The 19848-nt window shown below is 38.6% G+C and overlaps 1 protein-coding gene across 1 annotated transcript in view; it reads right to left on the bottom strand.

Moving 5' to 3' along the window:
- Positions 1-8650: 8650 nt before the first annotated feature.
- LOC142102232 (cytochrome P450 2G1-like) overlaps positions 8651-19848 on the bottom strand; it is a 34734-nt gene continuing 23536 nt past the window's right edge. The window contains exons 7-9 of the mRNA XM_075186956.1: positions 17661-17848; positions 10431-10572; positions 8651-9790 (exon numbers count right to left, since the gene is read on the bottom strand). Of these exons, the coding sequence (XP_075043057.1) occupies positions 9609-9790; positions 10431-10572; positions 17661-17848 (512 nt within the window). The 3' untranslated portion in view covers positions 8651-9608. The remainder of the gene's footprint in view (positions 9791-10430; positions 10573-17660; positions 17849-19848) is intronic.

Raw genomic sequence — 19848 nt, 5'->3', positions numbered from 1 at the left:
GGCCTTAAGCTTCCTGGAAATCCAAGACTCAGAGCCTCCAGTAATAATAATTGTACACTTATTGTTCTACTTTTTCTTGATCAATATATGACTTTGTTATGCACGTTTTGTCGCTATCCAATAATGATTGTCGAATCTCGATTTGTGTTTCTAAAGTACAATGTAATCTATTATCAAAAAGTAGCAGAATAATTCAAGCGAAATAAAAATAAGTACAGCCTTTACTTATCACAGGCGCCCTGGATCCAGTGAACAGTCATTCAGGTCTGAAGGCTGTGGTCAAAGAAGACTGGTCACTAAGCCCAGAGCTCCTGCTTATATGCAGTCATAAATACAGTAAAACAATGCAGATGGTGTGGCTTGCTTCTATTGGTCCAGGCTTCAGGAAGGTCCAGTGTACTGCAGGTCATAGGCCAGTTCAAACCAAAATATCCAAAGGTGGGGGTCATCTCTCCAAGGGATGTACTCCGACTTTCCCACCAATAATCCAGTTTCAACTAGTCTATTAGCATTTTACAGTTGATATCACTTTAAACTTTTATTCCCTAACATCAATAACTAGATTATGCAATGTGCGATCTCTTCAGCGAATGAACCGGACAGCTGCTGATGAAAAGGGGATTAAAATGATACTAAACATGACACAGTTCCTGCAACCTGAACCTTGAGTTTCACTAACATGCTTATAACTTATATTTTTAAACATAAATACTGCTATATTTTGACATAAATAACTATGTGTTGCAACTACAATTAATGTGTACTAATTACACAGGTCTGCAAAAAATACTTTTTGGACAGCTGTTTTGGTTTAGTTAACTGATTCTTACGTTTTTTTGGTGCACTGAATTCAAAAATGACAGCCGTTTTGTCCTGGGACATCAGGTTTTCGAACAAACGGGTGGTCATCGTTTAAAAAAATCTCAACGCAAATATTTTATTTACATGAAAAATATTAACTCATTTGCACAGGTGACGACAAAATTAACACCACACTCAAATAGATTGCTTGTCTTTTTTTAAACTCTAAACTTCTTTTTGAGCCTTTACTCTTGTAGGTGGCTTCCGGAAGATTCCTGTACAACATCCAGCAGTAGTCAGCCATCATCGTAACACTCCATTTCCCTTGATACCCTCTTTCCATTACTTTTATATCTTGATGGAAACGTTCTCTCTGCTCTTCACTCACTGCTCCCAAATTTTCAGGAAAATAGTCAAGGTGTGAGTTGAGAAAATGGACTTTTAAGCTCATGGAGCAACCAAGCTTGTGGAACGCTTTCAACATTGTTTCCACCATTTCCTTGTAATTTGGGTCCTTTTGGTTTCCCAAAAAGTTTTTTATGACCATAGTAAAGGCAACCCACGCTTCTTTTTGAGTTGGAGTCATTGAACTGATGAAGCCTTTGTCGGATATGAGTTTTCTAATATCCGGGCCAACAAAAACGCCCTCTTTCAGTTTTGCCTCCGTTAAACCTGGAAACTTGGATCCCAAGTACATGAAGCATTCGCTATTTTTGGGAAGTGCCTTAACAAATTGCTTCATTAATCCTAATTTTATATGGAGTGGTGGTAATAAAACCTTCTCAGGGGGTACCAATGTATCTCTGAGAACATTCTTTTCACCAACAACTAAACTTCTTGGTGGCTAATTTTTTTGCTTCCAGTGATTTTGTCGGTCTCTACTGTCCCATAAACATAGAAAACAAGGGTATTTGGTGTACCCAGCAGGATGATGACTGAAATGAAATTCAAGATTGTGGAGGAATCAGAGAACAAGTTAATGCATGAAAGAACATGTCCGGGCAGGCCCTAGCAAGCACACTCAAAAATGCAGTGATCACCATCAGGACCAATAAACATGTATTTTCATGTTTTTGGGAGCACTGGCAGTGAAAATAAATTTGTTTTTCCATGTTCAGTTTTTTTTCCCAAGTATGATGAATTTGAAATTTAGCGATTTCCAGCTACCTGTTCGACCAAGGCACATTTCGATTGTGAAAAAACCTGACGTCCCAGGTAAAAAAACGGTGGTCATTTTCGAATTCAGCGCACCAAAAAAACATAAGAATCAGATAAAATTATCAAAACAGCTTTTTGGTTGCAGACCTGTGTTACAAATGTGTGTGTTTGTGTGAATGTGTATAAATGTGTAAAAACTGTTATTTCCACTTGTTGTGGCTGGATACGCCCTTCCACGCCGTAGCGCGCTCTACGCATATTTTCAGACAAAGACAACCAAGTTTGCTTGATATTATTTGAAATGACTGTATCCAATTTGCTGACTTCGACAACCTGCACAAAATAAAAAAGAAAATCACTTGCAGATATAGCATGTTTATGTGAGACATGCAAACAAAAAAATGTGCCCTGTGTCTATACATTTTACATTCCTATTTATTATTAGGATGTTATATGATGAGTATTTCCTCAGCAAGGGACAGCAAACCCATGGTTTCGAGGTCGAGAACCATTGTACTTGGGTTCCGGTGTGATGTCTATGTCATTCTTGTCAACTGCTGGCTTCAAAGTAAACTTTTGTAATATAATGGTGAGAAAAAGGAAGTTCTCCATGCAAGCCAGACCCTCGCCCATACACATGTGTTTCCCTGGGGAGATTGAAGAAAAGAAGAAACAACCCCATAAATTAGGAAGGATTAAACTTTAAATGCATTTTGCTGATAATTTGCAAAACATCTGCATTTAGATATATTTTAATTGAGATGGATGGCTGAAACGACTTTTGAATGTTTTTTTTACCAAAATTATCTGTTAAAATTGCAAATTGGGATTTTGACGCCTAATATGACAAAAAAATAAAACATTTTCCTGATCTAATCAGTGCTCTTCTAGAAGCAGGCACCATCATGCCATGCAAACCTTTGCACAACAGCATTAAACCAGGTGCTAATGTTATTGGACTATTGGACTATGTCACAACACTGTTGTTGTCCATTCATATGTGAACAAATCCATATTGTATACATCAAAGGGTATTAAAATAATTTATAGTATCACTTAATTTGCAATTATCCAAGGTTTTTTTAATTAGCTGGTGCCGTCAGTTGGATTTACAGATGATTGGATAATGACAAATTAAGTTGTGTACATAAATATTAATGGTAAGTATATGGTTAGATCTAAAATAAATAGTAAAAATGATCATATTTCTATAAAAAGGCTGTTGACCATTAAGAGCTAAACAAATAGAAAGATCCAAAAGAGCATATATTTCTTCTGGGGCATCACGTAAAATTGAGTTCTTAAGTAACTGTTATATAGCCCTGGGTCAGAGGTTATAGCTTACAAAATATTCAGCAAAGAAACAATTTGCTTTAATACTCTCACAAATTCTCTCAACAGCTGAGGAAACAGTGATGTCAACAGCATACATCACAATTATATGCCATTCAAAGTTTGTTTACTTTGCTGCAGTTCCCAGAAATGATATATACAATAGTATTATAATAAGGGTGGTTGTGTGTGTGTGGGAAAGTGCATGTACTTAGACACACACATACACACACATTATATATATATATATATATATATATATATATATATATATATATATATATATATATATATATACACACGCACACACACACACAGACACCAGTTGAAATCCCCTGCATTGCCTGGGTTTTAATCTTCAAGTTATTAAGCCTGGTGAAATTCGAGACAATGAAACATGTAGGGGTTGGGTTCTGTCCTCACAATATTATTTTTTACTGTAATTTTTAACTGTCAGTACAATATTTGTGGAACAGTCACAGCTGCAGATCCGGAGAGCTTCAAGTGTTCTTTCTTGGCATCAACATTACCGTGGCTATAACTTTATTTGAAAAATGTAAACTGCTTTCATTAAATAGTTTCATTGATTGTATATTAATTACTACACCATGATCGCCCTTTCTCACTATATTATTTTGATCCTAGATTATTCCATATGATGTGTGGCTGTTTAGAAGAAAGGAGCTGCTAATTGCCTTTAGGCTTTATTTTTTATGGCTTAAATGTAGTGAATTCTTTATGAATTTGTTGTGTATAATTTTCATTGTGTATAATTTTATATATATATATATATATATATATATATATATATATAATATTTTGTGGCAATAGCCCGTTACTGCTGAAGCACACGCGAACAACTTCTTCTTTTTATGCAGCTTTATTGTCAGGATGGAGAAATGTATTTGACACCATATGAATTTCACAGCAATTCTGGAGACCCTACATGCTAGCTAGACAAAGACTAACTCTCTATAGACCAGCCAGCTTCTCCAGCATTGGTCTCCCTGAACAAATGATACAAACAAGCTTTTATGCATGATACTCCTCCCCCAGCCTTAGCTTGATGGGCAGGTGACACACCCACCTTCCCTTTAAGAGGAAACTCCCATCTATGGTTCTGTTTGCACAGACACACCCTGTCCTTTTGTTGAGAGGAAGGAGCTTTCAAACCATGTGAGTTAACCAAACTTAAACTATTGTTTGTCACACATAAGTCTTTACCTGGTTTATCATCAATCTAGGTGCATAACTGCACCAATGTTTTACTCTGCTTGTATGCTTTCTCTGCATCATTACACAAAAGGGTAAGAGACCGCATTAGGTAGTCTATTCTACCTCCTCTAATTGCGTTAATCTACATTATTCTCTGAGAGTAAAAAGTATTGATGGAGGGAGGGGGTGCACCCGATCATACAGTTAACCATATTACAAAAACTGAGAGAGACACAGAAAAGCATGATCATTTGAGGCACTCCGAATATAAATTTTTATATGGCATATTTGTGGTAAATTCAGTTAAAATTAATTTTTATTCAGTAAATCATTTAAAAAAATCTAGTAGCGAAATATTAAAAATTGCAAATGTATCACATACTGTAGAATAAACACTGTTAAGATAGACAATGTTAAATTGTCTTGCCGCGTCACTGCTCTAAATAATAATTAGGCTATTGTAATATACCGGTCCATGCCATTAATAACCAATATAATCACATTTCATACCCCTTCGAATATGATCCTATATTGTCCTTTTAGTAACTTAAGATCACCACCCAACTAATAAACTGGCGAAATAGATAGGAAAATACTATAAATTATAGTGTTCTCAGATAGGGCTGGTTGGATTGCTTATATCATCCACAAGAATTATGGGAGTCTATAATCTTATAAGCATTCCTTCTTTAATAAAGGTTATCCCTTCTTTATTTCTTATTGTCGCTTTTTTATTAAAAGATAATTTAACATTGTCTATCTTAACAGTGTTTATTCTACAGTATGTGATACATTTGCAATTTTTAATATTTCGCTACTAGATTTTTTTTAATGATTTCTCTGCATCTTGTCATGTAAATGCCTCCCTTTGTTACATATCCCTCCCCCTAGCGTCTCCAAGTAGGGGGATGCGGACTTCACGAGGAGCGCATATTTTCGTGACAATGCATCTGCATTCTTGTGCAGAATCCCAGGTCTATATTCTACTGAGAACTTGGAAGGTTGCAGTGCCAAGAACCAGCGGGTTACCTTGGCATTTACCTCCCGGTTGTTCTGCATCCATCGCAATGGTATGATCTGTTATTAAGGTGAACTCTCTGCCTAGGCGATAATAGCGCAGTGCTTCACTAGCCCATTTTATGGCGAGACATTCTTTCTTCGCGGTTGCATATTTTCGTTCCCTCGGAAGTAACTTACGACTTAGGTACAGGACAGGATTTTCTACTCCATTCTTCTCCTGTGACAACACCAGAAGCATCAGTTTGATGAAAAACCTCTGGGCAAAGTCCGGTGCTTGTAGAACTGGAGAGGAACAAAGAGCTAACCGTAGATCAGACCAGGCGGCTGCTGCAGGGCCAGACCAGGTTAATCTATCCGGACAACTTTTTTTTTTAACATGTCCGTAAGTGGAGCAGCTCTAGTGGCGAAGTGGCTTACAAACCGCCTGTAGTAACCTACTAAGCCTAGAAAGGTTCTTAACTGCGATTTTTTTTCTGGCCCAATTTTTGACTGCCTCCATTTTGTCTAGCTGGGGTTTAACATGCCCTCGACCAACAACGTACCCCAAATATTTGGCTTCTCTCATGGCTATGGCACATTTCTCTGGGTTAGCTGTTAGTCCTGCTGACCTTAATGAAGCTAAGACCACCTCGACTTTGGCTAAATGTGATCCCCAATCTGGGGTATAAATCACTATATCGTCCAAATAAATGGCTGCATAAGCTGTGTGAGACCGTAGCAATTTATTCATGGCCCTTTGGAAGGTGGCAGGGGCCTTATGCAGCCCAAAGGGTGAGACTTTATATTGATAGAGACCACCAGGGGTAGAAAATGCAGTCTTTGGCTAGGCTGTGGAAGTCAGGGGGACTTGCCAATAACCCTTTGTTAGATCAAGAGTTGTCAAATAGTTATAACCAGCAAGATTTTCTACCAGTTCATCCACATGTGGCATTGTATAGGCATCTAATTGGGACACAGTGTTTAGGCGCCTAAAGTCATTGCAAAACCTAATTGTCCCATTGGGTTTTGGGACAAACACAATGGGACTATTCCACTCACTAGTGGACTCTTCAATCACATCTAACTGGAGCATTTTCTCGATCTCCTTTCCCACATCCACCCGTCAGGCCTCTTGAATGCGATACGGCTTCTGTTTCACAAAGACTCCTGGTGGAGTGACAATGTTGTGTTCCATTAAGGTAGTGCACCCAGGAGTGGAAGAGAAGACATCCCTGTTCCGGCGAATAATTTTTTAAGTCTGTTGTCTCTGCTTAATAGACAAAGCTGGCTCTATGGGCACTTCAGATTTTTCAATGGCAGTACTCACTACCCGAGGAGAGGTTTCCTCATCATGCCAAGATTTAAGGAGGTTAACATGATATATTTGCTCCTCCCTTCTCCTACCTAACTGGCGGACCCTGTAATTGACAGGACCGACAGCCTCTAGAACTTCATATGGACCCTGCCAATGGGGAAAGTTTGCTTTCCTGGGTAGGAACTAGGACTAGGACATTGTCCCTAGGCTTGAAAGATCGAACAACAGCACTTTTGTCATAACTTTTCTTCTGTCATTCCTGAGCCTCTTTTACATGTTGCTGCACAATGGGCCCTATCTTTCCTAGCCTCTCATACATTTGGGACACAAATTTGACCAGATTTGGCTCCCTGGGACCTTGCTGCTTCCGCCCTTCTTTTAACATATCCAAGATACCCCTGGGCTGTCTCCCAAACAATAACTTAAAGGGACTAAACCCTGTTGAAGCTTGAAGTACCTCACGGATGGCAAACATCAAATAGGGAATAAGAGTGTCCCAATCTTTTTTCTCTTGAGCCACGGCTTTCCTGAGCATGTGCTTTAATGTGTGGTTAAAGCGTTCCACCAAGCCATCTGTTTGTGGATGGTGCACGGAGGTGTGAAGCGCCGTAACCCCTAGCAACTGGCACATGTCCTTCATCAGTTTGGACATGAAAGGGGTGCCCTGGACTGTGAGAATTTCCTTGGGTATACCCAAGCGTATACCCAACCCTCCTGCTGAAGGCTCATTCCAGGTAAGACAAATTGAGTTAATTCAAATGCTAATATGTGAGAAATTGAGGTGTGAGCTTGTATGCGTTGACATGTTTTCTAGCTGGGTAGGGGGGTGTCCAACTGCCAGTTACACAGCAGTATTTACAGCAAAGAACTAGTGTTAGAATTTGTTTGCAAATATGGTATGCCACAGGTGATTGAAAGTGAAAGAGGTACACATTTCACTGGGCAAGTTTTTCATATAATGTGTAAATTATTAGGTATTGAGAACAAGCTACATACTCCATATAGACCACAAGCAAGTGGTAATGTTGAAAGATTTAATGGCATAAGACTTAATGGCACAAGAACAAACTAAGTAAAGCAATGCGGGACATAGGAATGGCTTGGCCGGAGGATTAACCTCTGGTAATACACAGTATGAGAACCACTCCCAGGCCTCCATTTAATCATTCCCCATATGAGATTTTGCTTGGAAGACAGCCATACATCATGATAAGCCCCCAAGAGACTTTAAAATGTACACAATATATAACAGTTAAGTACCTTATACAAATGAGTAAACAGATTTTGAAATGATGGCATTGTCATTAATAACATGACATATCACAGTGAATCGCATCATCCTGGCTCTGCTCCCACTGTATTATGTTGCAAGCTGTGTCATTGAGCAGCAGGTGGCTGGGTCGCGTTGACACATTTAGCACCGAGATATAAAGTTCAAAATGATGGCAGGTATGCTTTATGTGTTTTTTTCATCAAGAGGTATTTTAATGTGTACCTATAGAGACAATCACCAAAAAATGTGCTATTCTGTGACAACTTGAAATCCCATGCACCCTGTTACAAGACCACATATATGTAAGGATTATCCTCATAAAATAAAGTAAATAACAAGTTAGGCATTATTATATAACTAATAGCACCTTTACAACTTCCCTATTTAAAAATAGGTGGGTCATCATTACAATTTATAATAACGTGACATTTTTTGTGCTTTGGCATGTGATATGATAATTTATTGAGCATGGTGACTTGATAAGACTAATGTGAGCTGATTTTAAATCTACAGTATATGTTAACAACAGTAATAAACTTTGTAAAAGCCACAGGCAGTTCATTTAACCCTTTAATTTCCAATGTAAAACAATAAAAACAAAGTGACGCAATCATTATATTTGTGTATAATTTACAGCATACTTAATAGCTTTAAGTTGTAATTTGATGAATTTTCCCCTGTATATTCAGACATTAGTTACAGTGGCCATTGCATTTAAGATTCTAAACATAAATCATTATATTCAGCTGCTATGAGTTTTCGTCAGGGAGATTTTCAGCTAGTTTCTGTTTGTTATTTATGAATCGTTATTTCTTATGACTTGTGTTTTTTTGTGTGTTCATTTGTGAATAAAAAAAACTGAGATTGTACCAGTTTATATATATTGTGGAGATTGGGATGCCACATTATATTTAAGTTGTTTCTTATAGGTTCTTGCGCCAAGGTTCTGTAAGGATTATATAGTGGGCAGCATGGTGGCTTAGTGGTTAGCGCTTCTGCCTTACAGCACTGGGGTCATGAGTTCAATTCCCGACCATGACCTTATCTGTGTGGAGTTTGTATGTTCTCCCCGTGTTAGCGTGGGTTTCCTCCGGGTGCTCCGGTTTCCTCCCACATTCCAAAAACATACTAGTAGGTTAATTGGCGACTTTCAAATTGACCCTAGTCTGTGTGTCTGTCTGTCTGTGTATGTGTTAGGGAATTTAGACTGTAAGCCCCAATGGGGTAGGGACTGATGTGTGTGAGTTCTCTGTACAGCGCTGCGGAATTAGTGGCGCTATATAAATAAATGGTAATAATAATAACTGAGTCAGCAATATTTCTGTTTTATAATCTTCCTTGTTCACCATAACCTTTAAAGCTTGAAGTGAAAGTAAAATAGCTCACTCCCATATGTATATATAGTGTATATAAAAAAACCTCAAAAATTAGGACACACTAAATTCTCCACAAATAAACACTTGTACCAAAATGAGTTAAGAGAGACACCTGTATGTTCTGAGACAATTTTAACAATTAACGTGGAATAAAGGCAATTTTGTATGGTTTGGGAAGGTTTCCCAGTCCAGACACATTTGGCATTACGTCCAGTTCTTCCAGTGGAACGGGGGACTTTAAGTTAAAATTTTGCAGGATGGTGATAAGGAGGAGGAATAGTTCCATTCGTACTAGAGACTCTCCGAGGCAGGATCTCTTTCCTAAAAAGTGTGAGAAACAACATGTGTCATACATAATACTATGATAACTTCTCACAGTTATGGAGTCAAGATCTTTAAGCTAACCATCATTGATTTAGGGGAAAAAACAAAAGGAAAGTCTAACTAAAATATATGAATTATTATTTATTAATAAATTATTTTAAGCTAAATAGACATATTTGGTCCCATTAACCAACATTTAATTTAAGTGCAGATTTTGCACTGACACTGAACTGTAGCAATCAGACACCTGCTTGCATTGTCGACACAATGACAAGCTAGGGTAGCATTAATTGCAGGCAGTCAGATCTTTGCATATAAGTGATCTGGTTCAGGTCAGTGATGACACACAAGTGAGACACTAAACCTCTACTGATTAATGAAGGCTAATTTACTTTTAATTAATTGACTTAACATTTTAAAAAACTTCAAATCATCTCTCTGTAGAGATTGGGAAAATGGCTAATATGTTATATAATGACACCAGTATGTAATTAAGTTTTAGTGGCAGAGGCCCCAACAAATTAGTTGCTTTTGAGTCTCCATGAATTCTTCAGTAATCTGAATCTGCACCACGTAAAATGAATTTACCAGAAAGGGAGAAATGTTATATAAGTTTTACAGATATGGTGTTGTCTACCTGCAGATAGTGGCATGAAGGCATTATTCTTCTGAAATTCTCCCTTCTCGTTGAGAAAATTTTCGGGGTTGAATTCTGTCGGGTACTTAAAACAGGTCGGATCTTTCAGCACAGAGGTCAGCATTGGGTAAATATTAGTATCCTGGGAACGTAATAAACTCCTCTGTGAGCGCAACAAAAATACTTCACAAAAATATATTATTTAATTAATCTAATTAATTGATTAGAGTTTTAGAAAATAGAAATAACTAAACGTAAACATTTCATTATTATGGGCTTATTTAAACCCCATTTTGCCGGGTTCAGAGTATGTAATTTAACGTGCTGTAAAGATGATAAAAGGACTATAAGGCATATTTGGACTTTCAGCATATACTATGCTCTCTCTGGCCCAGCTTCCTCTGTAGTTCACAGCTCTTTTGTTATGAAAGCTTCTCAAATGAAGAGCTCACTATTAAATGCCTACTCTCTGCAGGTTGAACTTTATTCAAGGCACTATGTAAAAAGGAATTAAAAAGCCAGTCGTCTACTATTTAAAATGCCTTGAAATAAAAAATAAAGCACCTTGGAACCTACATTACCAAATGATATCACCAACTCTTCCAAGCTAATTTTCCCAGCATACTATCCCAAATCAAATCCAATCTAACCGCAAGGTCCCGCTGTATCATCTCTTGGATAGGTCGCATTAATACAATCAAAATGAACATTGTCCCCAAACTCGTAATATCTATTTCAGACCTTTCCTATCTTCATCCCTTCTTATGTGTTTAAATTTGTCCAATTCACAATCTCCTGTTTTATTTGGTTGAGTAAACATCCCAGAGTTCACCTGAAAGTTCTGCAGAGGTCCTCACGGAGCAGTGGCCTAGGCATTCCCAATTTTAAATGCTACTACCTTTCCGCTCACCTTGCTCAATGTGTCCTGTGGTGTTGCTGTAACTCCCCTAGAATATGGGTTCAAGTCGAAGCTGCAGTTCTGGGTTTATTGTCTCCTGCATCTTTCCTATGACTTCCACGGACCTGCCGCCCGAAACGGATTCAGCTCCATCCTGTTGTCTCCCACTCTTTGACAATTTGGGACTCGCTCTCTAAGAAATATGCCCTGTCTCCTCAACCCTCTCCGATTATACCACTCTTCAATTCCCCAGACTTCACCCCAGGCCTCAAACCCGCTTTGTTCACCCCATGGTGTTCTTGAGATGTTAGATTTTTAAAATACCTGACCCATACTGACCTCTTCCCTCAATTCTGTGAACTCCAGAACACCTTTATGATTCCTACCATATTTTTCTACCAATATTTACAAATTCACAATTTTCACAATACAATCAAACACCGGCTCTCTGCTTGCCTACTCACCTCTTTTGAATCCCTTTGTGTTTGGCAATCTTCCACGACAGGCTTAATATCTACCCTCTACTCAGAACTCTCTCTGACTACGCAGGACCAGAGGGACCCCATGAACTGGCCTGGGAATGGGACATTGGGGAGGCCCTCGACGATGGTGACTGGGGTGAAATTCGTGAGATTGCTGCTTACAGCTCCATATGCATGAAAATGAAAGAAAATGTTTACAAAGTTTTATATTATTGGCACTACGTGCCTACCCGTCTAAAAAAAATACTACCTGATGCTTCAGACCAGTGCTGGAGAGGCTGTACCTTGGATGGGTCGTTCCTTCACATATAATGGAGCTGTCTGAAGCTATCTCACTTTTGGCTTGACTTGACTACCTTAATAACTACTATTGTGAAGATCACCATCCCCATGGAGCCTACATTTTCCCTACTCATGTTAGGCATTCCTGGGACCATATGTCACCAAAATAAAGTCATTCGGCACATTCTCACAGTGGCTACATGTCAACTCGCCACTGATTGGAAGCAGCAGAACCCCCCTTCCATCCAATCTATAATCAATCTTTTTTTGACACATTCAGCGTATGGAATTTATAGCCATCACTCTCAGCAACATCCCTAAATCCTTTAATAAAATTTGGTCCCCATGGTTATCCTTCTTCAGCTTTCACTCTCCTTTTTACTGACCAAGGGAAGCTCACCTCCTACCCCTATTCTGTCTATAAATACAGAACCCAGGGGCGAAATGTTTTCTCTTCTGCTACCTCTTCTTTTTCTTTACGGCTCTAGCCAGGCTGTCTCTCCTTCCCTCTTTCCTCCACCCTTCTTACGTATACAACTGAGTCATCCAATACTTACATGTTAACATTGTTGCCTTCATTTTCCAGCTGGACATACTATATATCTTGCATTGTTGATATGATTTGTGACACTGTTTTATCAGCTTTCTACTTTTTTGTACCATATGACTCTTCCAAAATAAAATGTTTAAAATGCCTTGAAATATTTTTTGAATTGTGCTGCTTTTTCTTTTTTAAAGACATTTGTGAACTTTACATCTGTCTTTTATTCAGCTTACACAGAAGACAGTTTTCCAGACTGTCGAGCCTATTTATTAAGGTATTAAGGTATTGCAATAGGACTGCTTTTTGTATCACCACTTATCGCAGTAAGAGAAAACTATCTATCACCTATGATTTATCAATAAAATATCTCCAGGCAACTGAGCAATACTCAGCCGTAGACCTGTGAGGTCAGTCACAAGTCAATAGTAGTAAAGCAAGGAAATTAAATTCTTCTCAACAGACATACAACAACAACTTTGTGATAAAGTAAACAAGACGTTCATGAAACACAAATCGATTTGATCAAAGGCGTACCAGTTGAATGGTGAGATGCACCATGGTGCAAATGCAATTTTTTTTATACGCTCTGCTTTTGAATGTAGCTCACAAATACTGGCCCAATTTATTTTAACACTGCAATTTAGAGTTCAGCTAGGATGCACCCCCCCCCTCTTAAATGAGGTGCAGTGCAAATGGTATTGCCCAGGTGTAAAATTGCACTGTCTAGCTAGACTATCTTTTCACATTTTTCCCTTACTGATTTTAAACCCTCATTACAATACACTGTTCAACAAAATTCATATTGTTTTCCTCTTTATTACATTTATATTACCTATCTAGGTTTAGAAATACACAGGCAATTCATTGTGACATCAATCAATATATATATTAAACCTCTACAACTGGAAAAATAGACATGAGCCTTGTGTTTTCGATCCAACCCAACTTCATGTTTTGGCTTTGCTACCGGTTTTGTTGAACAAATGCGAAAGGTTTTGGAACTGGATTTAATTGAAAATTGTGAAAAATAGGTAAAATAATGTCATTTTGAGCTGTTTTTGCTCCTATATTGCTATTTATATCATTAATGTTCATCTCCAGTCCATTTTCTAAAGATCCCTTCACAATGGTCCCAATTTTCACCAATGTTGGCCAAAGTCTGCAGCGAGCTGTCTTAATGAAGGATTTTGTACGTTTGCCATCATTGTGTTGATATCTTCCTTTCATTGCACCTAAACCTCCTTTGCATGTTGAAACCTACTATTACTATAATTGAATAAATAAATAACCATAGGGACACCAATGTAAATTTTGCATTAAGTCACAGTTATTTAAACAAAAATGGTGATGGATAGAGCAATGCGAGTCAGCTAACAGCTAATAGCAAAACCCAACAGTGGAATGTCAGATTCCTATTATACCACTGGTCCCAGAATAAAATCCTTTACAATGTTATGGCTTCCTGGTGACTGTCATAATCTTTTAAAACTAGCAGGTGAAGTCTTCACCTGTAGAAGCCGCCTTTCCCACACAGTTGAACGCACTCATAGGTACTCGAATGCCTCCAGGACTTAACTCAATGTAGTAAAAGTTTATGAGCAGGAACCAGTAGCATGGAGATAGTAGAAATGAGGCCAAGACCACACCCCCCTCATCCACTCAAGAGGCAGCAATAATTGAATTACAGCCGCGCGCCCCAGTTGCCTGTCTATAGCCAGGATGCAGCATCAGTTGCCCTGGCGTCAGAGTGAGTACATTCCCTTCTTTTGAACCACCTCTGCTGAAAGTCCCCGTTACCCTGGGGATATTAGAAGGTTACCCCAGGCCAATGATTTTTCCGCCCTTTCTCCAACATAAATGTTTATGAGTTCCCTAGTTTATTTCAGAAGGGCAACATTATGGCACAGAGCATATGTGGCTGCTATTAAATTGACCTTAATCTCTCTCGAGATGTGTGTGTGTTTATAGGGAATTTAGACCGTAAGCTCCAATGGGACAGGGACTGATGTGAATGAGTTCTCTGCACAGCACTGCAAATTTGTGGCACTATATAAATAGCTGCTGCTGATAATATAAGGAAAACAAGGTAGGAAAGCCCTGCTCTTGGTTACAGATGAATGCTCTGACAATGCATTGTGTGCCTAATCTTTGAATTTTTGTAGGACACCTACGTTTAATTCATACCACTGTTGATCCAATGACCTCTCTCTGTTAATTTAATTACAGCTGTGTACCCTGGCTGCCTCCCACTAGCTGGGACAGAGCGCTAGTATGAGGCGTCAAGGTTGCCCTGGCGTCAGAGTGAGTACACCACCTCTGCTGCAAGTCTCGGGCAGTCTCCGTTACCCTGGGGTTGGACAAAGCTTTCTCTGGGACAATGATTTTTATGCCCTCCCTCCCACATAAATGTTTACTAGTCCCCTGGTTTGATTCAGAAGGACAGCATTATGGCACAGATGTGCCCTCTCATCATCTTTTAAATGTCTACTAATGCCGCTGTCTGTAGTTGTCCACAGTTTTCTTAAGAAAGGATTTTGCAAATCTGCCACTGGTGCATTTGCTTTCTCATCATCATCATCAGCTATTTACCCAATTCAATTGTAAAAATAATTAACCATACTTTACGGTTCTCTAACTCCATCACATAGTATAAATCATCACCCATCATATCTCTATCTATATATGTATTTTTTGCCAGGTCCAAAATCTGTCCTGTGAATTTCTTAGAATGTGGATTTTAAATTGCATTGTCAAAACATGATTTGGGCAACTAAATCTGCATCAATGTAAGTATTATATATACTTTCATGTGTGGGAAGGGCACTATTGGGCTATCTGAACTGTCTCTTTTACATATTTCTTACATGTCACTAATAGAACATATAAATATAATTTATATACATTCCATATTTACACATCGGTCTTGGGGACCACCTCTGCTGCAAGTCTTAGCAGTCCCCTTAATCCCAAGGTTGGACGAAGCTTACCCATGGGGAATGATTTTTCCTCCCTCCCCATAAATATATATACGAGTTCGCTGGTTTGATTCAGAAAGACAGCATTATGGCACAGAGCAGATAAGTAAAACAAGGTATTGAAAGCCATGCTTTTGGCAACTTATGAAAACTCTAACAATGTATTGTGTGCCTAATCTTTGAATTTTTGTAATAGAGGTGCAGGCCGCATTCATCTTTCAGCATCCTCATTTATTTATATAGCGACAGCAAATTAGATAGAATTGAATAGATTGAAAAATAGAAAAGATTAGAATATATAGTGTTTTTTGAGGGGGTCCAGCTCTGTGCTCACCCACACAAACAGCCCTATTTCTATATAGATTTCACTGAATGACCCTTCCAAAAAATAGATGTATTGAAAAATAGAAAAGTTTAGAATATAATAATATATAACCTTTTTCGGGAGTTGTGCAACTACTGCTGAATCTCACAGGGAAACAACATGTTTTTTTTCCAAATTATTTCAGTTGTCACTGCCTCACACAAGATTGCTTTCACTAGAAAAACTTTCAAGTTTAAAAGAAAGAAATCTCTTTGTTTTTTTGACTCTGCTGCTAATAGTCTGACAGCAAAAGCACAGTGTTCTCAAAGAAATAAATATACCAGCTAGTTCAGAGTGATATCTATCTAGCTCAGTCTGTATATACTGACAGGATTCTACTGCTTTCCTATGTCCTTGGTTCACCCTTAACGCTATTTTTATGAGCAGACCACCGCAGCTAACCTCCTCCCTACATGCTGTCTGTTCTAAAATGGCACTGAAGAAAACGAGGAAGGACTATATATATAATAATGACGTTTTACCTCATTTTGAGATCCTAGTTTGGCGGGAGAAACCGAGTTACAACTTAGTCTAACTTGAATCCGTAAATGTAGAATTTCAAGAATCAAAACTGCTCATCTCTGCTTGTCACATCTAAAATACAGTCAATATTTGCACATTGCCAAGAGGGGCTTGCACAAACTCTTCAGTCTTTCATACAGTAAAAAAAAAAAAATTTCAAAGAAACTAAACTATCAGTGTATTTATAAAAATCTTATGTTAGGGGAATTAAATATAAAAACATAAAAATTATTTCCTGACCAAGATCTAGTGTATTATCTGAACATAAGTTCATTACTGTCAGTGGAATTTCACTTCAAAAACTAAAGAAGTTTTTCCCCGTAATTGTGGAAATGAATTGACAGTGGACAATTTAAATTTACACCTAGATTTACAAGAGTAAGAGGCCTATTTAGTATTAATCTCAGTTTTTCCCAGGTAATTATCATTTTTTCATTTATTATTAAACTTATGCCTGGACAGCTCAGACTGTCCTGGCAATGACTTTTTACTGTAGAAAACTCTGGGTTCTGGCCCGGAGTATTTGCTGTGAATGCGGAACCTAGGGTCGCGTATGCGCAGAGGTCATTTACTTTACATAACGGAGGGGAGAGCAGGAAGGCTGCCAGAGAGGGATACAAAAATTCCTCTCCTGCGATGCTCTCCTCATAGGATCAGATGCCTTCTTCAGAGGGCATTGGCCAGCAGGTTCAAACTATGCTTTTCAGAGCTTGATAAATTTGCCAAGACTCCGGTCCCCATTGAGTAATATGGGGACTGTTGGATTGTGTGGTAATTTGCCTAATGCAGGAGAAATCTCTGATATCTCCTGTGTTAGGCATTTGGTAAATGGCCCCTTTACTTAAAAAAAAATTATTTCAATATCTAATATTCTCACAATTAATTGTTTTTAATGTATATCAATAAAGATTTTTACGATTTTATAACATTTCCTGGTGCATCGCATGAAAATAACCACCACTCTTTTTCTCTTCTTCATAAGAGATGTTAACTTTGTGGTTATGAACGATATCAGCCCCAAATAGAAGTTAATTCATATATCTAATAATCACAAAATAAGGGGTAAGGGCTATGATTCACATAAAACAATAATTAGTGCAGCTGGAGCCCTTCTTTGTAATGTATCATAGAACTTACAATTACATCCATATAGAGACATGTACCTTTGGTAACGTGTATCCATTTAGCTTGACCTCTTTTAATGTTTTCCGTGGTGCACCCATCGGAATCAGGTCTGTGAATCTTTGCATTTCATGGATCATTGCTTCTGTGTAAGGCATGTAGTTTCTATCTTGTGTGGTAGGGCAGCGATTTCGGCCAATGACGTGGTCAATTTCTTCATGCACTTTGGCTGCAGTACAGAAAAATAATAAAACGAATAATAAAATAAAATAACGATAATATTAAAAATTATAGTGAGGATACCCATGTAAAATTTTCACCATTTGTTATTAATCTGTATTACAAATAATTATCTAATGCTCCATTTATGTGTAACTTTGTGGGAGTCTCATTGAAATCACAAGGGCAACCTGTTTCCCACAGCCCTATTACACCTTGTAAAGGAGATATAAGAAAGGACAATATTCAATGCCTCCTTCAACTGTATTTTGTACAGGCGCGGGCTGGCAGGTTGCAGCCCAGGGGGCGCACAGGCGGCCGCATCACATGATACGTGATGCGGCCGCATTGCGTGACAAGTAGTAGTGACGGTAGTATTCGGCCAATATTGCATCCACGGGGGGGGCGGTCGGCCCGAACAGCCGTTAGACAGAGCGGCCTGGGGGACCACTGCCCCCCTGCCCCCTGGTCCAGCCCGCCCCATATTTGGTATATACTATTAATTTAACCATAAACCTCTTAGAGTAGAATTAGCAGCATGTTTGCTTTTTTCACTATACTGTGAATATTTTTCAGGTCTTCCTGGGAAAATCTAATCATACTGATTTTCAAAGATGTTTTTTTAAAATTCCATCTTTTCTTTAATTGAAATGGTGCTTTGGCATTTTGGCAGGGTGGGCTGTTTGTGTCAGCAGTCTTCTGACCATATGCAGAACAGTGGATGCTCAGAAAAGTCCCATGTTCTGCTCTTTTGAGCGCAGAGAAGAGGTTCGGGGATGGTAGGGCGGCATTGCCTGGCCCCTACCCAAATTTTGCTATTTGACCAGGTGATGCACTGTTCTGCAGAGCATGGAGAGAGACAAACCAAAGCAAAGAGGTATTGGGTTCAAAACCCCTACGGAACTCCACGGGAGCATTGTTTGATAATCTCCTTATTGCTAATTCATTGTCTAGTTTGGAGATTTTTAAACTAAATTTGCAAACAACTGTTCAGTTAAAAAAATGATTATCCTAAATAGACCAAATCCAATCAGACCAGTTGGACGTGGCACAAATGATTATTTCCCAATGAGTGCAGTTGTTATCCATCCATTCAGCATGCCCACTGAACACCAGAATCACTTCGCTTATATAAATGTTGCACTGGCTAGTAGACAAATCCCCTATTCATGATATTGTAAAAATAATTAAATTTAGTCAAAATTATATAAAAATCTTTTTTTTTTTCAAACAGGAAAGGTCATTTAAAAATACAGTTTGTAAGTAAAGAAAAAATAATTTTAAGATAAATAATGACATTTTCAATGTAAATGCAGTTTCCTAACAAAACCACATACTACAATAATTGCCTGTGAACAAACTTTCTGCAATTTGTTTTGCTAGTTTATTGAGCAACCCAGGAAGGACCAAAATATGATTAGTTATGATATTCGAGTCCTTGTACATATTTTAGCTGTGTGTACTCAACAAGGCCTGATTATCCAATAGGTAGACTAGGGAGCAGCCTTGGGGGCAAGGCTTTTGGGGGGAGCAAAATTTGTTGGGGTACAAACTTGTAGCAGGGAGTATAAACTGAAAGTAGTTTCACAACATAAGAGAATAGTTGTTCTCTAATGTTAAAAGGAATCATGAAGGAAAACTGTAGTAAGATTTTAATTTTGACATATTCCTTGGTAAATGCCGAAGACAATAAGCCATCCTTCGGTGGGTGCTTGAGGATAAGCAAGTGGGAGAGACAAAGGCAGCGACAGGGGCAGGTGTGACAGTCACCTCCATCTCATCTATTTCATCTACTGTAAGGAGCCGCGGCAGCCACGGGCACCACCGTGACTCATCTGTTACCTCGCTGAGCGTCCCGACCGTCTCCTTAGTGACTTCCGCCAGCTGGTCCGACCATTGCTAAGACAAAGGCCAGACGCCGATTCCCTGCACAGCGCGCCCCGGCAAACAGGACAGCCGGGCGCAGGCTCTGAAATCTCCCCAGCCTGTGGGCTGATTTAATGCGGCTTT

The sequence above is a fragment of the Mixophyes fleayi genome, chromosome 9 (assembly GCF_038048845.1).
Source record: "Mixophyes fleayi isolate aMixFle1 chromosome 9, aMixFle1.hap1, whole genome shotgun sequence".
Classification (NCBI taxonomy): Eukaryota; Metazoa; Chordata; class Amphibia; order Anura; family Limnodynastidae; genus Mixophyes; species Mixophyes fleayi.
Note: the sequence above shows the minus strand (reverse complement) of the source record. Positions and strands in the feature narration are given on the sequence as shown.